Here is a 16,067-nt window from a genome sequence, read left to right as displayed (position 1 = left end):
GACTGAAGTGGCGACTTCATGCTGGGACATAATGGGAAAATGAGGCTTTTGAGACTGTGAAGCGAAGAAAGGTTTCAATTAGCAAAGTGCCTTGAAAGTCATCCTAAGGAGTTTAGATACGATGCTTAGTGATGGGCAACCACTGCTTTTGAGCAGGGCAGCGAAAGAATGCAATGTGCTTCAGAAAAATATGCTAAAAATATACTAGTTGCTTTTAATGAGATGAAATATACTAAAAATATATAAAAATATACTAGTTGCTTTTAATAAGGTGAAATGAGAGTAGGGAGCTTAACAATTCCATAGAAAGATTAACTTGGTAAGATTGCACCAGAAAATGATCTCGTTTTGATTAGAAAAGCCCATGGCTTTTTAAAATCTAGGTTAGTCGGATTTCCAGTGAATGCAGTTAAAAGATAGCTTTGTGGCCTAAGAGCAAGAAGATAGAGGATTCATCATCTTTTCTCAGAGCCCCTAAGTATTGTTTTCTTGTACATCACATAGTACAGTGCAAAGAATGAGGAAGATGGATCAGTTCATTTTTTTTCTCAGAACCAACCTTGTGGTGCATTTTAAAGCATTTTCTAACTCATGTATGTTCTGTAAGAGTTGTTACATAACACATTATTGACAAATAGATTATTGTGCATGTTAAGTATTTTGTGCTTGTCATATGTGTATGTATTTCATTTATGTGGATTAATTAGGTTTATTTAAAAATAATCTTTGTATCATATAGCTATAAAACTTCATTCCTCTTCTGTGGGTGTTGTTGAAAAAATGAACCACTTAAATGTTTTCTTTCTTTTCCCCTAGCCTTTTCTAGTACTGGTGAACTTGTTATCCTATCCTGCTGTTTATGAGCTGGTAGGCAATCAAGAACTTCCTAATAAAGCAGAATATTCTCTTCGTGAAGTCCCGACATGTCTTACTGTAAGTCGTCATTTTCTTTTAATCTTTCTTTTATAAATACTACTATCTGAGATTGTTGTAAAAAAGTAATTTGACAAAGAAAAAAAAGACTATTTAATGGCATTTAAAGGTTGATTTGATTGTTCACTTATGGATTATCAACTTTGTAAATTATCTGTGAATGGAATCTTTGATCCAGGGACACCTAACAGTCCCTATACCTATCTGAATATAAAGATAACTCTCCTTTGCCAGGAAGGAGGCTTGGCATAAGTAGAAGTACATGTATGAGTGATTTTTGGGTGACTCATTATGTTATTAGACACACCAATGCTGCTTCTTCATAGACTAGGATAATTAGGAATAAATTGTATTCAAGGAGTCCATTACGCTTCTTGCTTTCATTTTAATGAACTACATGTTATTGCCCATGAGGGCAGTATGTACATATTTATTTAATTTGAGGCTCATTTCATACTAATACTTCCAGATAGGTAACCTGTTTTAATCATTCAGGGATATTTAATTTTTCATCTTTACGTGAGTATGAATTAAACACACATAAACTTGTGCATACTGGTATATGCATATAAGGATTAGTAAAGAATTACTTGTTTTAGTACTGAAATTCTGTTATTGATCATTACTTTTTATTTTCTGATCACTTTGTCCTGTGTGTTATTTATTTTACATATATATTTTAAATACAGGTTTACCCTTTGGATATCAGCACTCTCCCTTCTTAATTTTGGGTTCTCTATTTCCACTTGTCCAGCTTTCCTGTCCCCTCCTGCCTTTTCGTCCTTGCCCCTGGGGTGGTGTGCTCATTTAGTCTCATATACATAGTTGAGCTATTTGTGTTATTGTTTATTTTATGGGCCTGTCTAATTTTTGGTTGAAGGGTGAATCTCAGGAGTCACTTCAGTACTGAGTTAAAAGGATGTCTGGGGGCCGTACTCTCGGGATTTCTCCAGTCTCTGTCAGACCAGTAAGTCTGGTCTTTTTTTGTGAGTTAGAATTTTATTCTACATTTTTCTCTAGCTGGGACCCTCTATTGTGGTCCCTGTCAGAGCAATTGGTGGTGGTAGCCGGGTACCATCTAGTTGTGCCGGACTCGGCCTGGTAGATGTTGTGGTAGTTGTGGTCCATTAGTCCTTTGTACTAATCTTTCCCTTGTGTCTTTGGTTTTCTTCATTCGCCCTTCCTCCAGATGGGGTGGGACCAGTGGAGTATCTTAGATGGCCACTCACAAGCTTTTAAGACCCTAGGGGCTACTCACCAAAGTAGGATGTAGAACATTTTCATTATAAACTATGTTATGCCAATTGAGCTAGATGTCCCCTGAGACCATGGTTCCCAGCCCTCAGGCCCAGTAATTTGGACCCTCAGAGAGTTTGGATGTGTCTGTGAATCTTCTGTGACTTTGGATATTTTCTTTTAACCCTGGCCAACCCTAAACAGGAAAGCCTGGTGGCGTAGTGGTTAAGAGCTGCGGCTGCTAATCAAAAGATTCGCAGTTTGAATCCACCAGGCACTCCTTGGAAACCCTGTGGGGCAGTTCTGCTCTGTCCTGTGGGGTCTGTGAGTTGGAATTAACTCAATGGCAACAGGCTATTTTTTTTTTTTTTTTGTAATGCTAAACAGGAAACCCTGGTGGCATAGTGGTAAACATTTTATTTTTTTTAACTTTCTCTACTTTGAGAAATTTTTCTTAATTTATATGAAGTGAAATTTTTGACTTAAATTCTCTTATCTTTTTTTCCTTGAAGTGTTCCAATTACACCTTATGCTTACTTGTATTTTGGCACTTCTTAAGTGGTTTTATGATTAGCCATTTATGTATCTATCTCAACTGGACTGTGAGTATCTGAATGCAAGTATATCTTATTTATCCTTAGCACCTAGCACATAGTAGGTGCCCAGCAAGTGGTCATTGAAAATAAATTATTCCTAATATTGCCTTTATTGAAGTGAATTATACGAAACAGGTACAAATAAGTAATATTATTTAATCTAGAACAATATCTTGGGTATTCCTTGTATTTTCATGGATATCTGCAGTGCATATTCAAACATATCTTTCCATATAAGGAAGGATTTGTCTTTTGTTTAGTCTTAAGACACTAAACTGTAATAAGCTTTGTTGCCCCACCTCAGTGTCTTTTAACCATATAGAAGAGTCACTGCTTCTTATCATTTAAAAGTAAACTCTCCTATTTAAAAACAAAAACAAAAAAAATTTCCCTGACGTATGTCTTCTTTTAGCTACCATAGTATAGCTTGCTTGCTTTTTATAGCAACTCTTCCTGAAAGAATATACTTCAAGGCTCTGATTCTTTTTCTTCTACCAACTCTGAGAGTCACTGTAATGTGGCTTCTTGCCCAACTACGTCATTGAAAATTTTCTGCCAAAAGTCATCAGTGAATATGTAATTCCGTAATCCAATGGAAACTCCCTTCTTTAAGTTAATTTTCTACCTTATAATTGACATGGTTGATCTATTCCTCCTTATTGTAACTTTTTTCTTCTGTGACCATGCACTATTTAGTTCCGGTTCTCTTCCAGTTGTCTGGTCTGTCCTACTTAGCCTCTTTTGTGGACTTCTCTTCCTCTGTCCTATGTCCTTCAGACTGATCTCTTCCAATTCTGTGGCTTCAGCTGTATGTTGACCATTCTCTACCCCGTATCACTGACTTGACTGCCAGAGCTATACCCAGATACCTGCCAGGTATTGTGCATCTAGAAAATTCCTAGGCATCTTAGTCTTACCATATCTGCAACTGAACATGATGTTTTCTCTTTCCTTAATCAATTCCAGTTCCTATTTTCCTATCTCATTATATGACATCATCATCAGTGCAGTTGAATGAACCACAAACTTAGAAGTCATTGTTGACTGCTCTCACTACTTTATCCTATATATGTGACAAATTACTATCTTACAGATTTTACCACTGTAATACCTTGATCTTACTCACTTTTTCCATTCCTTTTAGGACCACCCTAACTTAGACTCTTATTTCTTATCTGTATTACTCAAGTGAGATCCTAACAGTTCTTTTTCTTCCAGTCTCAGCCTATAATTTATTCCTCATACTAAGTGAGAGTGGCCCTTTAAAAATGAAAACCAGATGCAGTCATTTTGATGTTAAAATCTTTGCTAATTTCCCTTTGCCTTTTTTTTTTTTTTAGGCTTAGTTCATAGTCCTTTTTGCGTGGCATACAGTTTCTCATTACTTTTTAAAACTCTGTCTTTTTTCTCATCTTATCATCCATTCTCTAACCTTAAAAGCCTTTGGACAAGCTGCCTTCTTTCTCTGGAGTCTGAAAGGTACATAATCTTGCTTTTTAGTTGGATAGCTCCTCTTCATGCTTCAGGACTTAAACTGGGTTTTATTTTTTCTGTAAAGTCTTCTCTGCCCTTTCTCTTCAGCTACCTTTCTAGTTCAGGTGTTTCTTTGAATGTATTCTCACAGCACCTTCTGCATGCGTAAAACATCTGTTGTCACATTGTTTTATAACTCTGTGAGGAGAGGAACTGTATCTTATTTGTCTTTTGTTCTTAAAATTTATCAGGTCTTTTTTTTTTTTCTTTTTTTGCTACTATACGCATGGTAAGTTCTAGGTAAATGTTCAACTGTTGTTGAAATCAAATCACTGTTTTATTATTTCTTATAGGGTGGATTTTTAATGAGTTTAATCTTAATGAGTTGGGTCTTTTTTAGGCTTTATCCAAGTAGATTTAATTCAGTAACCTAAATTTCTTTTTTACTTAGTGGTAGTCCCATGACATGAACCGTAGGAAGTTATATTGAAGAACCACCGTTTGTATGTGTGTACGTGTATGTTTGTGCCTGTGTGCATGCACAGGCATGTGTGTGGGCTTGCTTTGCTTTATGTTATGGATATTTTCAAAATTGCAATAAAAAATAAAATGAATTCCCATGTACCCATAACCAAGCTTTACCTTTAAACAACATTTCAATTGTCTTCTTCCATCTTTTCTCTCACTATTTTCAGTTTCCTTTCTGTTATCTCCACCCTTTCCCCCCTGGAGAATTATAAAGCATGTATCAGACATTATGTCAGTTTGTCTGTAAATAACTTGGTATGCATCTCTAATTGATAAGGACTTTTTTTTAAATTTTGGTTTCATTTGCATTACCACCATGTAAACCATGGTGGTTCTATCACACCCGAAATATTAGCTATGATCCTTTAATATTATCTAGTATTATCTAATACATTGTCTCAAATGCATACACACACACACACACACACACACACACTTTCATACACATATATTTGGTCAAATCAGAATGGAAACAAGGTCCATACGTTGCATTTGGTAATTATGTCTTTTAACTCTTTTATTCTAAATCTGTTCTCCTTCCTTTCCTGTTTCCATGCCATTGATTTATTGAATAAACTGTGTAATTTGTCCTGTGTAGTGTTCCACATTCTGGATTTGATAACTTCCTTGTGGAATTTTTAAACTTTTCTATTCTCTGTGATACATGTGAACTAGTAGTTAGATCTTGAAGCTTGATTAGGTTAAGGTTTAATTATTTTTGCAAGAGTTGTGTATTTCCTGTTACATCAGTCACGTCAGGAAGCATGTAATACCTGTTTTTTCCTCTTCTAGTGATGTTAATATTGATTAGTTGGTTTAATAGTTTTTAGCCTTGGGTATCTCTGAAATAACAGTTCACATAGAAAAGGCAAAATATATGCTTGACTCTTTTCATTTATTTATAAATTTCAAAATAATGAATTGATGTGTTAATAATATTCAGTAGGGAAATTTTTTTAATTATTATCATTATGAACTTTGGGTTTTTACATGTATGTCTTTCAATCCAATACAGTCATTATTGTTTTTTATGATCAAAATTCCTTCTTGGCTACTGAGTCTTTTTGACATGTAAACATTAGCAATACCTTGTTTTCTTACTTTCTCATATAAAATGTAGCCCTCTAGTCTAGTTCCTTCTCTGATTCTTGGGTTTCCTTCTTTGTATTTTGTTCTAGACAAATAGAGACCAATAGTTGTATCTCTGATGGCTGCTCATAAGCTTTTAAGACCCCAGCCACCAGTCATCATACTAGAAGGTAGAACATAAACTTTAAAAAAAGACCCACTGCTGTCGACATAAACTTTAAGACCTATATTATGCCAATTGACTGGATTGTCCCACGAGACCATGACAATAGGGTCTTTCTTTGACAGTGTTATCAGTTAGATTTACATGAGGTCATACTGGAGTAGAGTGGGTCCTAATCCCTTCTGAATGGTATCTTATAAAAGCAGAGAACAGACACAGAGACATACACACGGGCAAGATGCCACATGAAGATATATCTGCAAGCCAAGGAAAGCTAAGAGACACTTGGGTCTACCAAAAGCTTGAAGAAACAAGGAAAGATATTCCCCTAGAGGACAAAAAGTTGACCATGTCACCACTCTGAATTCAGACTCCTAGACCAAATCAAACCCTTTGCCGTCAAGTCAATTCCAACTTATAATGACCCTATAGGACAGGGTAGAACTGCCCCATAGGGTTTCCAAGGAGTAACTGGTAGATTTGAACTGCACACCTTTTGGTTAGCAGCTAAATGCTCCAGAATTATGGATTTCCATAATTTAAATAAATTTCTCTTCTTTAAAGCCACCCACTTTGTGGTATTTTGTTATGGAAGCTCTAGGAAACTAAGGAAGATCCTTTTGTGTTATTTGAAAAACTCAGTTTGAATTGCTTTAGGCCACAAAGAAAATGTATTGACCTGTGTAACCAACTTGTAGGATTAGCAAGGACAACCGGAAACAGGACTGTGAAACAGGAGTTCCCAAATCTGTCTCTCTGTCTCTGTCTTTCTTTCTCTCTTTTCCTATTTTTGCTTCCCATCTTGGCTTCATTGAGAAGCAAACATCATGTAGTGGTTAAGAGTTTATATTCTGAAGGTAGACGCCTAGATTAGATTTCTTGTTTTGCCTCTTATTAGCTGTGTGACCTTGGGCAAGTTAGATATCAGTTTTCTCTTCTGTTAAAAGAGAATAATAGGGGCGGAGCCAAGATGGCGGACTAGGCAGACGCTACCTCGGATCCCTCTTACAACAAAGACACGGAAAAACAAGTGAATCGATCACATACATAACAATCTACGAACCCTGAACAACAAACACAGATTTAGAGACGGAGAACAAACTAATACGGGGAAGCAGCGATTGTTTCCAGAGCCTGGAGCCAGCGTACCAGTCAGGTACGGCACAAGCACAGAGAGCTGCTCCACCCCCCTGAACTAACCCCGGGAGGGGGACCAGCCGGTTCCGCGGGCGACGTGGGACGCAGCCGGTAGGAGAAGTCCCCGGGAGGCAGTGACTGGTCTTGGAGCAGGAAGAGCAGCATCCCAGCCAGAGAACCGTCCCGCCGGGATTTGGACTGGACGCAGGTACGGCATAAACATGGAGAGTTGCACCACCCCCCTGAACTAACCCCGGGAAGGGGACCAGCCGGGTCGCGCAGGCCGCGTGGGACGCAGCCGGTAGGAGAAGTCCCTGGGAGGCAGCGACTGGTATTGGAGCAGGGAGAACAGCGTCCCAGCCGGGACACTCGGTCACGGCACAAGCACAGGGACCTGCTCCACCCATTTGAACTAACCTCGGGAGGAGGCCCAACTGGCTCTTGAGGGCGGCACGGCCACGCGGCTGGAGGGACGAGAAGTCCCCGGGAGGCAGCGACTGATTTTGGAGTCGAGAGTGCACCGTCCCAGTAGGGGAGCCTTGACGCTGGGCGTGGGGCTGGAAGCGGAGGATCTGACCGTGACTCCAGCGGGCCAGACCCCCCGGGGGCAATCTCCACACAGCCAGCACACATAGGCGACGCGCCCTGCGGGAATCTCAGATATAATAGTCATTCCAAGCAAGACAAGAAACTCTGGCTATATTCTGAGGTGCTACTCTCCTATCTCTCTGTTCCCTCCCCCACCCTCCCCAGGCGGCTTCATTAACATCTGAATAGCCTGAGCCAGAGAGAGAACTCTGATAGGGATCTGACTGCATTTTTTTTTAAGCGGATTTTCTGGAAAAACTAGTTTCCCAGTGATGGCTCGGAGACAACAATCCATATCAAACCACTTAAAGAAGCAGACCATGACAGCTTCTCCAACCCCCCAAACAAAAGAATCAAAATCTTTCCCAAATGAAGATACAATCTTGGAATTATCAGATACAGAATATAAAAAACTAATTTACAGAATGCTTAATGATATCACAAATGAAATTAGGATAACTGCAGAAAAAGCCAAGGAACACACTGATAAAACAGTTGAAGAACTCAAAAAGATTATTCAAGAACATACTGGAAAAATTAATAAGTTGCAAGAATCCATAGAGAGACAACATGTAGAAATCCAAAAGATTAACAATAAAATAACAGAATTAGACAACGCACTAGGAAGTCAGAGGAGCAGACTCGAGCAATTAGAATGCAGACTGGGACATCTGGAGGACCAGGGAATCGACACCAACATAGCTGAAAAAAAATCAGATAAAAGAATTAAAAAAAATGAAGAAACCCTAAGAATTATGTGGGACTCTATCCAGAAGGATAACCTGCGGGTGATTGGAGTCCCAGAACAGGGAGGGGGGACAGAAAACACAGAGAAAATAGTTGAAGAACTCCTGACACAAAACTTCCCTGACATCATGAAAGACGAAAGGATATCTATCCAAGATGCTCATCGAACCCCATTTAAGATTGATCCAAAAAGAAAAACACCAAGACATATTATCATCAAACTCACCAAAACCAAAGATAAACAGAAACTTTTAAAAGCAGCCAGGGAGAAAAGAAAGGTTTCCTTCAAGGGAGAATCAATAAGAATATGTTCTGACTACTCAGCAGAAACCATGCAGGCAAGAAGGGAACGGGACGACATATACAGAACACTGAAGGAGAAAAACTGCCAGCCAAGGATCATATATCCAGCAAAACTCTCTCTGAAATATGAAGGCGAAATTAAGATATTTACAGACAAACACAAGTTTAGAGAATTTGCAAAAACCAAACCAAAGCTACAAGAAATACTAAAGGATATTGTTTGGTCAGAGAACCAATAATATCAGATATCAGCACAACACAAGGTCACAAAACAGAACGTCCTGATATCAACTCAAATAGGGAAATCACAAAAACAAACAAATTAAGATTAATTAAAAAAAAAAAAATACACATAACAGGGAATCATGGAAGTCAATAGGTAAAAGATCACAATAATCAAAAAGAGGGACTAAATACAGGAGGCATTGAACTGCCATATGGAGAGTGATACAAGGCGATATAGAACAATACAAGTTAGGTTTTTACTTAGAAAAATAGGGGTAAATAATAAGGTAACCACAAAAAGGTATAACAACTCTATAACTCAAGATAAAAACCAAGAAAAACGTAACGACTCAACTAATATAAAGTCAAGCACTACGAAAATGAGGATCTCACAATTTACTAAGAAAAACGCCTCAGCACAAAAAAGTATGTGGAAAAATGAAATTGTCAACAACACACATAAAAAGGCATCAAAATGACAGTACTAAAAACTTATTTATCTATAATTACCCTGAATGTAAATGGACTAAATGCACCAATAAAGAGACAGAGAGTCTCGGACTGGATAAAGAAACACGATCCGTCTATATGCTGCCTACAAGAGACACACCTTAGACTTAGAGACACAAAGAAACTAAAACTCAAAGGATGGAAAAAAGTATATCAAGCAAACAATAAGCAAAAAAGAAGAGGAGTAGCAATATTAATTTCTGACACAATAGACTTTAGACTTAAATCCACCACAAAGGATACAGAAGGACACTATATAATGATAAAAGGGACAATTGATCAGGAAGACATAACCATATTAAATATTTATGCACCCAATGACAGGGCTGCAAGATACATAAATCAAATTTTAACAGAATTGAAAAGCAAGATAGATACCTCCACAATTATAGTAGGAGACTTCAACACACCACTTTCGGAGACGGACAGGACATCCAGTAAGAAGCTCAACAGAGACATGGAAGATCTACTTACAACAATCAACCAACTTGACCTCATTGACTTATACAGAACTCTCCACCCAACTGCTGCAAAGTATACTTTTTTTTCTAGCGCACATGGAACATTCTCTAGAATAGACCACATATTAGGTCATAAAACAAACCTTTGCAGAGTCCAAAACATCGAAATATTACAAAGCATCTTCTCAGACCACAAGGCAATAAAACTAGAGATCAATAACAGAAAAACTAGGGAAAAGAAATCAAATACTTGGAAAATGAACAACACCCTCCTGAAAAAAGACTGGGTTATAGAAGACATCAAGGAGGGAATAAGGAAATTCATAGAAAGCAACGAGAATGAAAATACTTCCTATCAAAACCTCTGGGACACAGCAAAAGCAGTGCTCAGAGGCCAGTTTATATCAATAAATGCACACATACAAAAAGAAGAGCCAAAAGCAGAGAACTGTCCCTACAACTTGAACAAATAGAAAGTGAGCAACAAAAGAATCCATCAGGCACCAGAAGAAAACGAATAATAAAAATTAGAGCTGAACTAAATGAATTAGAGAACAGAAAAACAATCGAAAGAATTAACAAAGCCAAAAGCTGGTTCTTTGAAAAAATTAACAAAATTGATAAACCATTGGCTAGACTGACTAAAGAAATACAGGAAAGGAAACAAATAACCCGAATAAGAAATGAGAAGGACCACATCACAACAGAACCAAATGAAATTAAAAGAATCATTTCAGATTATTATGAAAAATTGTACTCTAACAAACTTGAAAACCTAGAAGAAATGGATGAATTCCTGGAAAAACACTACCTACCTAAACTAACACATTCAGAAGTAGAACAACTAAATAGACCCATAACAAAAAAAGAGATTGAAACGGTAATCAAAAAACTCCCAACAAAAAAAAAAGCCCTGGCCCGGACAGCTTCACTCCAGAGTTCTACGAAACTTTCAGAGAAGAGTTAACACCACTACTACTAAAGGTATTCCAAAGCATAGAAAATGACGGAATACTACCCAACTCATTCTATGAAGCCACCATCTCCCTGATACCAAAACCAGGTAAAGACATTACAAAAAAAGAAAATTATAGACCTATATCCCTCATGAACATTGATGCAAAAATCCTCAACAAAATTCTAGCCAATAGAATCCAACAACACATCAAAAAAATAATTCACCCTGATCAAGTGGGATTTATACCAGGTATGCAAGGCTGGTTTAATATCAGAAAAACCATTAATGTAATCCATCACATAAATAAAACAAAAGACAAAAACCACATGATCTTATCAATTGATGCAGAAAAGGCATTTGACAAAGTCCAACACCCATTCATGATAAAAACTCTTACCAAAATAGGAATTGAAGGAAAATTCCCCAACATAATAAAGGGCATCTATGCAAAGCCAACAGCCAATATCACTCTAAATGGAGAGAACCTGAAAGCATTTCCCTTGAGAACGGGAACCAGACAAGGATGCCCTTTATCACCGCTCTTATTCAACATCGTGTTGGAAGTCTTAGCCAGGGCAATTAGGCTAGACAAAGAAATAAAAGGTATCCGGATTGGCAAGGAAGAAGTAAAGTTATCACTATTTGCAGATGACATGATTATATACACAGAAAACCCTAAGGAATCCTCCAGAAAACTACTGAAACTAATAGAAGAGTTTGGCAGAGTCTCAGGTTATAAAATAAACATACAAAAATCACTTGGATTCCTCTACATCAACAAAAAGAACACCGAAAAGGAAATAACCAAATCAATACCATTCACAGTAGCCCCCAAGAAGATAAGATACTTAGGAATAAATCTTACCAAGGATGTAAAAGACCTATACAAAGAAAACTACAAAGCTCTACTACAAGAAATTCAAAAGGACATACTTAAGTGGAAAAACATACCCTGCTCATGGATAGGAAGACTTAACATAGTAAAAATGTCTATTCTACCAAAAGCCATCTATACATTTAACGTACTTCCGATCCAAATTCCAATGTCATATTTTAAGGGGATAGAGAAACAAATCACCAGTTTCCTATGGAAGGGAAAGAAGCCCCGGATAAGCAAAGCACTACTGAAAAAGAAGAAGAAAGTGGGAGGCCTCACCTTACCTGACTTCAGAACCTGTTATACAGCCACAGTAGTCAAAACAGCCTGGTATTGGTACAACAACAGACACATAGACCAATGGAACAGAATTGAGAACCCAGACATAGATCCATCCACATATGAGCAGCTGATATTTGACAAAGGACCAGTGTCAATTAACTGGGGAAAAGATAGCCTTTTTAACAAATGGTGCTGGCAGAACTGGATATCCATTTGCAAAAAAATGAAACAGGACCCATACCTCACACCATGCACAAAAACTAACTCCAAGTGGATCAAAGACCTAAACATAAAGACTAAAACGATAAAGATCATGGAAGAAAAAATTGGGACAACCCTAGGAGCCCTAATACAAGATATAAATAGAATACAAAACATTACCAAAAATGATGAAGAGAAACCCGATAACTGGGAGCTCCTAAAAATCAAACACTTATGCTCATCTAAAGACTTCTCCAAAAGAGTAAAAAGACCACCTACAGACTGGGAAAGAATTTTCAGCTATGACATCTCCAACCAGCGCCTGATCTCTAAAATCTACATGATTCTGTCAAAACTCAACCACAAAAAGACAAACAACCCAATCAAGAAGTGGGCAAAGGATATGAACACACATTTCACTAAAGAAGATATTCAGGCAGCCAACAGATACATGAGAAAATGCTCTCGATCATTAGCCATTAGAGAAATGCAAATTAAAACTACGATGAGATTCCATCTCACATCAGCAAGGCTGGCATTAATCCAAAAAACACAAAATAATAAATGTTGGAGAGGCTGCGGAGAGATTGGAACTCTCATACACTGCTGGTGGGAATGTAAAATGGTACAACCACTTTGGAAATCTATCTGGCGTTATCTTAAACAGTTAGAAATAGAACTACCATACAACCCAGAAATCCCACTCCTAGGAATATACCCTAGAGATACAAGAGCCTTCATACAAACAGATACATGCACACCCATGTTTATTGCAACTCTGTTTACAATAGCAAAAAGTTGGAAGCAACCAAGGTGTCCATCAACGGATGAATGGGTAAATAAATTGTGGTATATTCACACAATGGAATACTACGCATCGATAAAGAACAGTGACGAATCTCTGAAACATTTCATAACATGGAGGAACCTGGAAGGCATTATGCTGAGCGAAATGAGTCAGAGGCAAAAGGACAAATATTGTATAAGACCACTATTATAAGATCTTGAGAAATAGTAAACCTGAGAAGAACACATACTTTTGTGGTTACGAGGGGGGGAGGGAGGGAGGGTGGGAGAGGGTTTTTTATTGATTAATCAGTAGATAAGAACTGCTTTAGGTGAAGGGAAAGACAACACTCAATACATGGAAGGTCGGTTCAATTGGACTGGACCAAAAGCAAAGAAGTTTCCGGGATAAAATGAATGCTTCAAAGGTCAGTGGAGCAAGTGCGGGAGTCTGGGGAACATGGTTTGCGGGGACTTCTAAGTCAATTGGCAAAATAATTCTATTATGATATCATTCTGCATCCCACTTTGAAATGTGGCATCTGGGGTCTTAAATGCTAACAAGCGGCCATCTAAGATGCATCAATTGGTCTCAACCCACCTGGAGCAAAGGAAAATGAAGAACACCAAGGCCACACGACAACTAAGAGCCCAAGAGACAGAAAGGGCCACATGAACCAGAGACCTACATCATCCTGAGACCAGAAGAACTAGCTGGTGCCTGGCCACAATCGATGACTGCCCTGACAGGGAGCACAGCAGAGGACCCCTGAGGGAACAGGAGATCAGTGGGATGCAGACCCCAAATTCTCATAAAAAGACCAAACTTAATGGTCTGACTTAGACTGGAGGAATCCCGGCGGCCATGCTCCCCAGACCTTCAGTTGACACAGGACAGGAACCATCCCCGAAGACAACTCATCAGAAATGAAAGGGACTGGTCAGCGGGTGGGAGAGAGACGCTGATGAAGAGTGAGCTAATTATATCAGGTGGACACTTGAGATTGTGTTGGCAACTCTTGTCTGGAGGGGGGATGGGAGGATAGAGAGAGAGGGAAGCCGGCAAAATTGTCAAGAAAGGAGAGACTGAAAGGGCTGACTCAAGAGGGGGAGAGCAAGTGGGAGTAGGGAGTGAGATGTATGTAAACTTATATGTGACAGACTGATTGGATTTGTAAACGTTCACTTGAAGCTCAATAAAAGTTATTAAAAAAAAAAAGAGAGAATAATAACATCCCTGTCTTGGTGTTGTTGTAAGGATTAAATTAATGGGATTAAAGGAAGAATTAAAATGCTTAGATCACTGCCTGGCAGATAATAAGTGCTATGTAATTATGAAACAATATCATTAATATCACACACTAGTTATATTTTGCTGAACATCATTCAAAAGTGATTGCAGCAGTACATGGACAGGGGACTGCCAGATATTCAAGCCAGATTCAGAAGAAGACTTGGAATAAGGGATATCATTGGTGATGTTTGATGGATCATGCCTGAAAGCAGAGGATGCCAGAAAAATATTTATCTATGTTTAATTGACTCTGTAAAGGCATTTAATTGTGTGGATCATAACAAATTATGGATAATATTGTGAAGAATGGGAAGTCCAGAACACTTAATTGTGATCATGAGGAACCTGTACATAGAGCATTAGGTAGTCGTTGGAACAGAACAAGGGGATATAGCATGGTTTAAAGTCAAGAAAGGCATGCATCAGGGTTGTATCCTTTCACCATGTTTATTCAGTCTGTATGTTGAGCAAATAATCTGAGAATCTAGATTATATGAAGATGAATAGGACAACAGGATTGAAGGAAGACTCATTAACAACCTGTGTTATGTAGATGACACAACCTTGCTTGCTGAAAGCCAAAAGGACTTGAAGCATGTACTAATGAAGATCAAAGACCAGAGCCTTGAGTATGGAATACACCTCAAAATAAAGAAAACAAAAATCCTCACAACTGGACCAATAAGGAACATCACGATAAACAGAGAAAAGCTTGTTAAGTTGTCAAGGATTTCATTTTAATTGGATCCACAATCAACACCCATGGAAGCAGCAGTCAAGAAAACCAACAATATTTTATAAAAGGCCTCTTTAAAGTGTTAAAAAGCAAAGATGTCACTTTAAGGACTAAAGTGCATCTGACCCAAGCCATGATATTTTCATTTGCCTTATATGCATGCAAAAGCTGGACAATGAAAAGGAAGACCGGAAAAGAATTGATGCCTTCAAATTGTGGTGTTGGTGAAGAATATGGAATATACAGTGGACTGCCAGAAGAATGAACAAATTTGTCTTGTAAGAAGTATAACCAGAATGCTCCATTGTTTCACATACTTTGGACATGTCATCAGAAGGGACTAGTCTCTGGAAGAGGGCATCATGCTTGGGAAAGTAAAGTGTCAGTGAAGAAGGGGAAGACACTCAACGAGATGGATTAACACAGTTGCTGCAACATATGGGCTCAAGCATAATGATTGTGAGGTTGGTACAGGACTGGACAGTGTTTCATTTTGTTGTACATAGGGTTGCTGTGAGTCGGAACCGACTTGATGGCACCTAACAACAACAACAATGATGTAATTATCTACTGTTATTAGTAGTGGTATTTTCTTCTTCAGATGGCATTCTCCATAGGAGAGAACATGAGACTTCCCGCTACTCTATGCTAACATAGTCACTCTTTCCACCCATCAGGGGAGTGGTCTTTACCTCTCTGGTTTAAAAAACTCAAGGAAAGAGTTTGACTGGGCCAGTTTTGTTCACGGGCTAACCATTCACAAGCCACTGTTAGAAATATACATGCAGGAATATTGGGGCATTATGCTGTTTTTTAAGAAAAGGGGGTCATATAGCAAAAACATGGCCACTGAGAGAATTTTAAACAGAGTACGCACTCAAATGTGTATCTATTCGTACAGAATGGGTGTTTCTTGTTTGTTTTCTAGTCTTGATCTCAGTCTG

At 38.3% G+C, this 16,067-nt stretch overlaps 1 protein-coding gene across 8 annotated transcripts in view; it reads left to right on the top strand.

Moving 5' to 3' along the window:
* TBC1D32 (TBC1 domain family member 32) overlaps window positions 1-16,067 on the top strand; it is a 318,311-nt gene that overhangs the window by 130,823 nt on the left and 171,421 nt on the right. For all 8 annotated transcript variants that reach the window (XM_064290365.1, XM_023539436.2, XM_064290356.1 and 5 more), the window contains one exon: window positions 817-933. In XM_064290365.1, the coding sequence (XP_064146435.1) occupies window positions 817-933 (117 nt within the window). The remainder of the gene's footprint in view (window positions 1-816; window positions 934-16,067) is intronic.

This window comes from Loxodonta africana, chromosome 1 (genome assembly GCF_030014295.1).
Source record: "Loxodonta africana isolate mLoxAfr1 chromosome 1, mLoxAfr1.hap2, whole genome shotgun sequence".
NCBI lineage: Eukaryota > Metazoa > Chordata > Mammalia > Proboscidea > Elephantidae > Loxodonta > Loxodonta africana.
The sequence above is the reverse complement of the archived record's forward strand: the minus strand, read 5'-3'. Positions and strand labels throughout refer to the sequence as shown.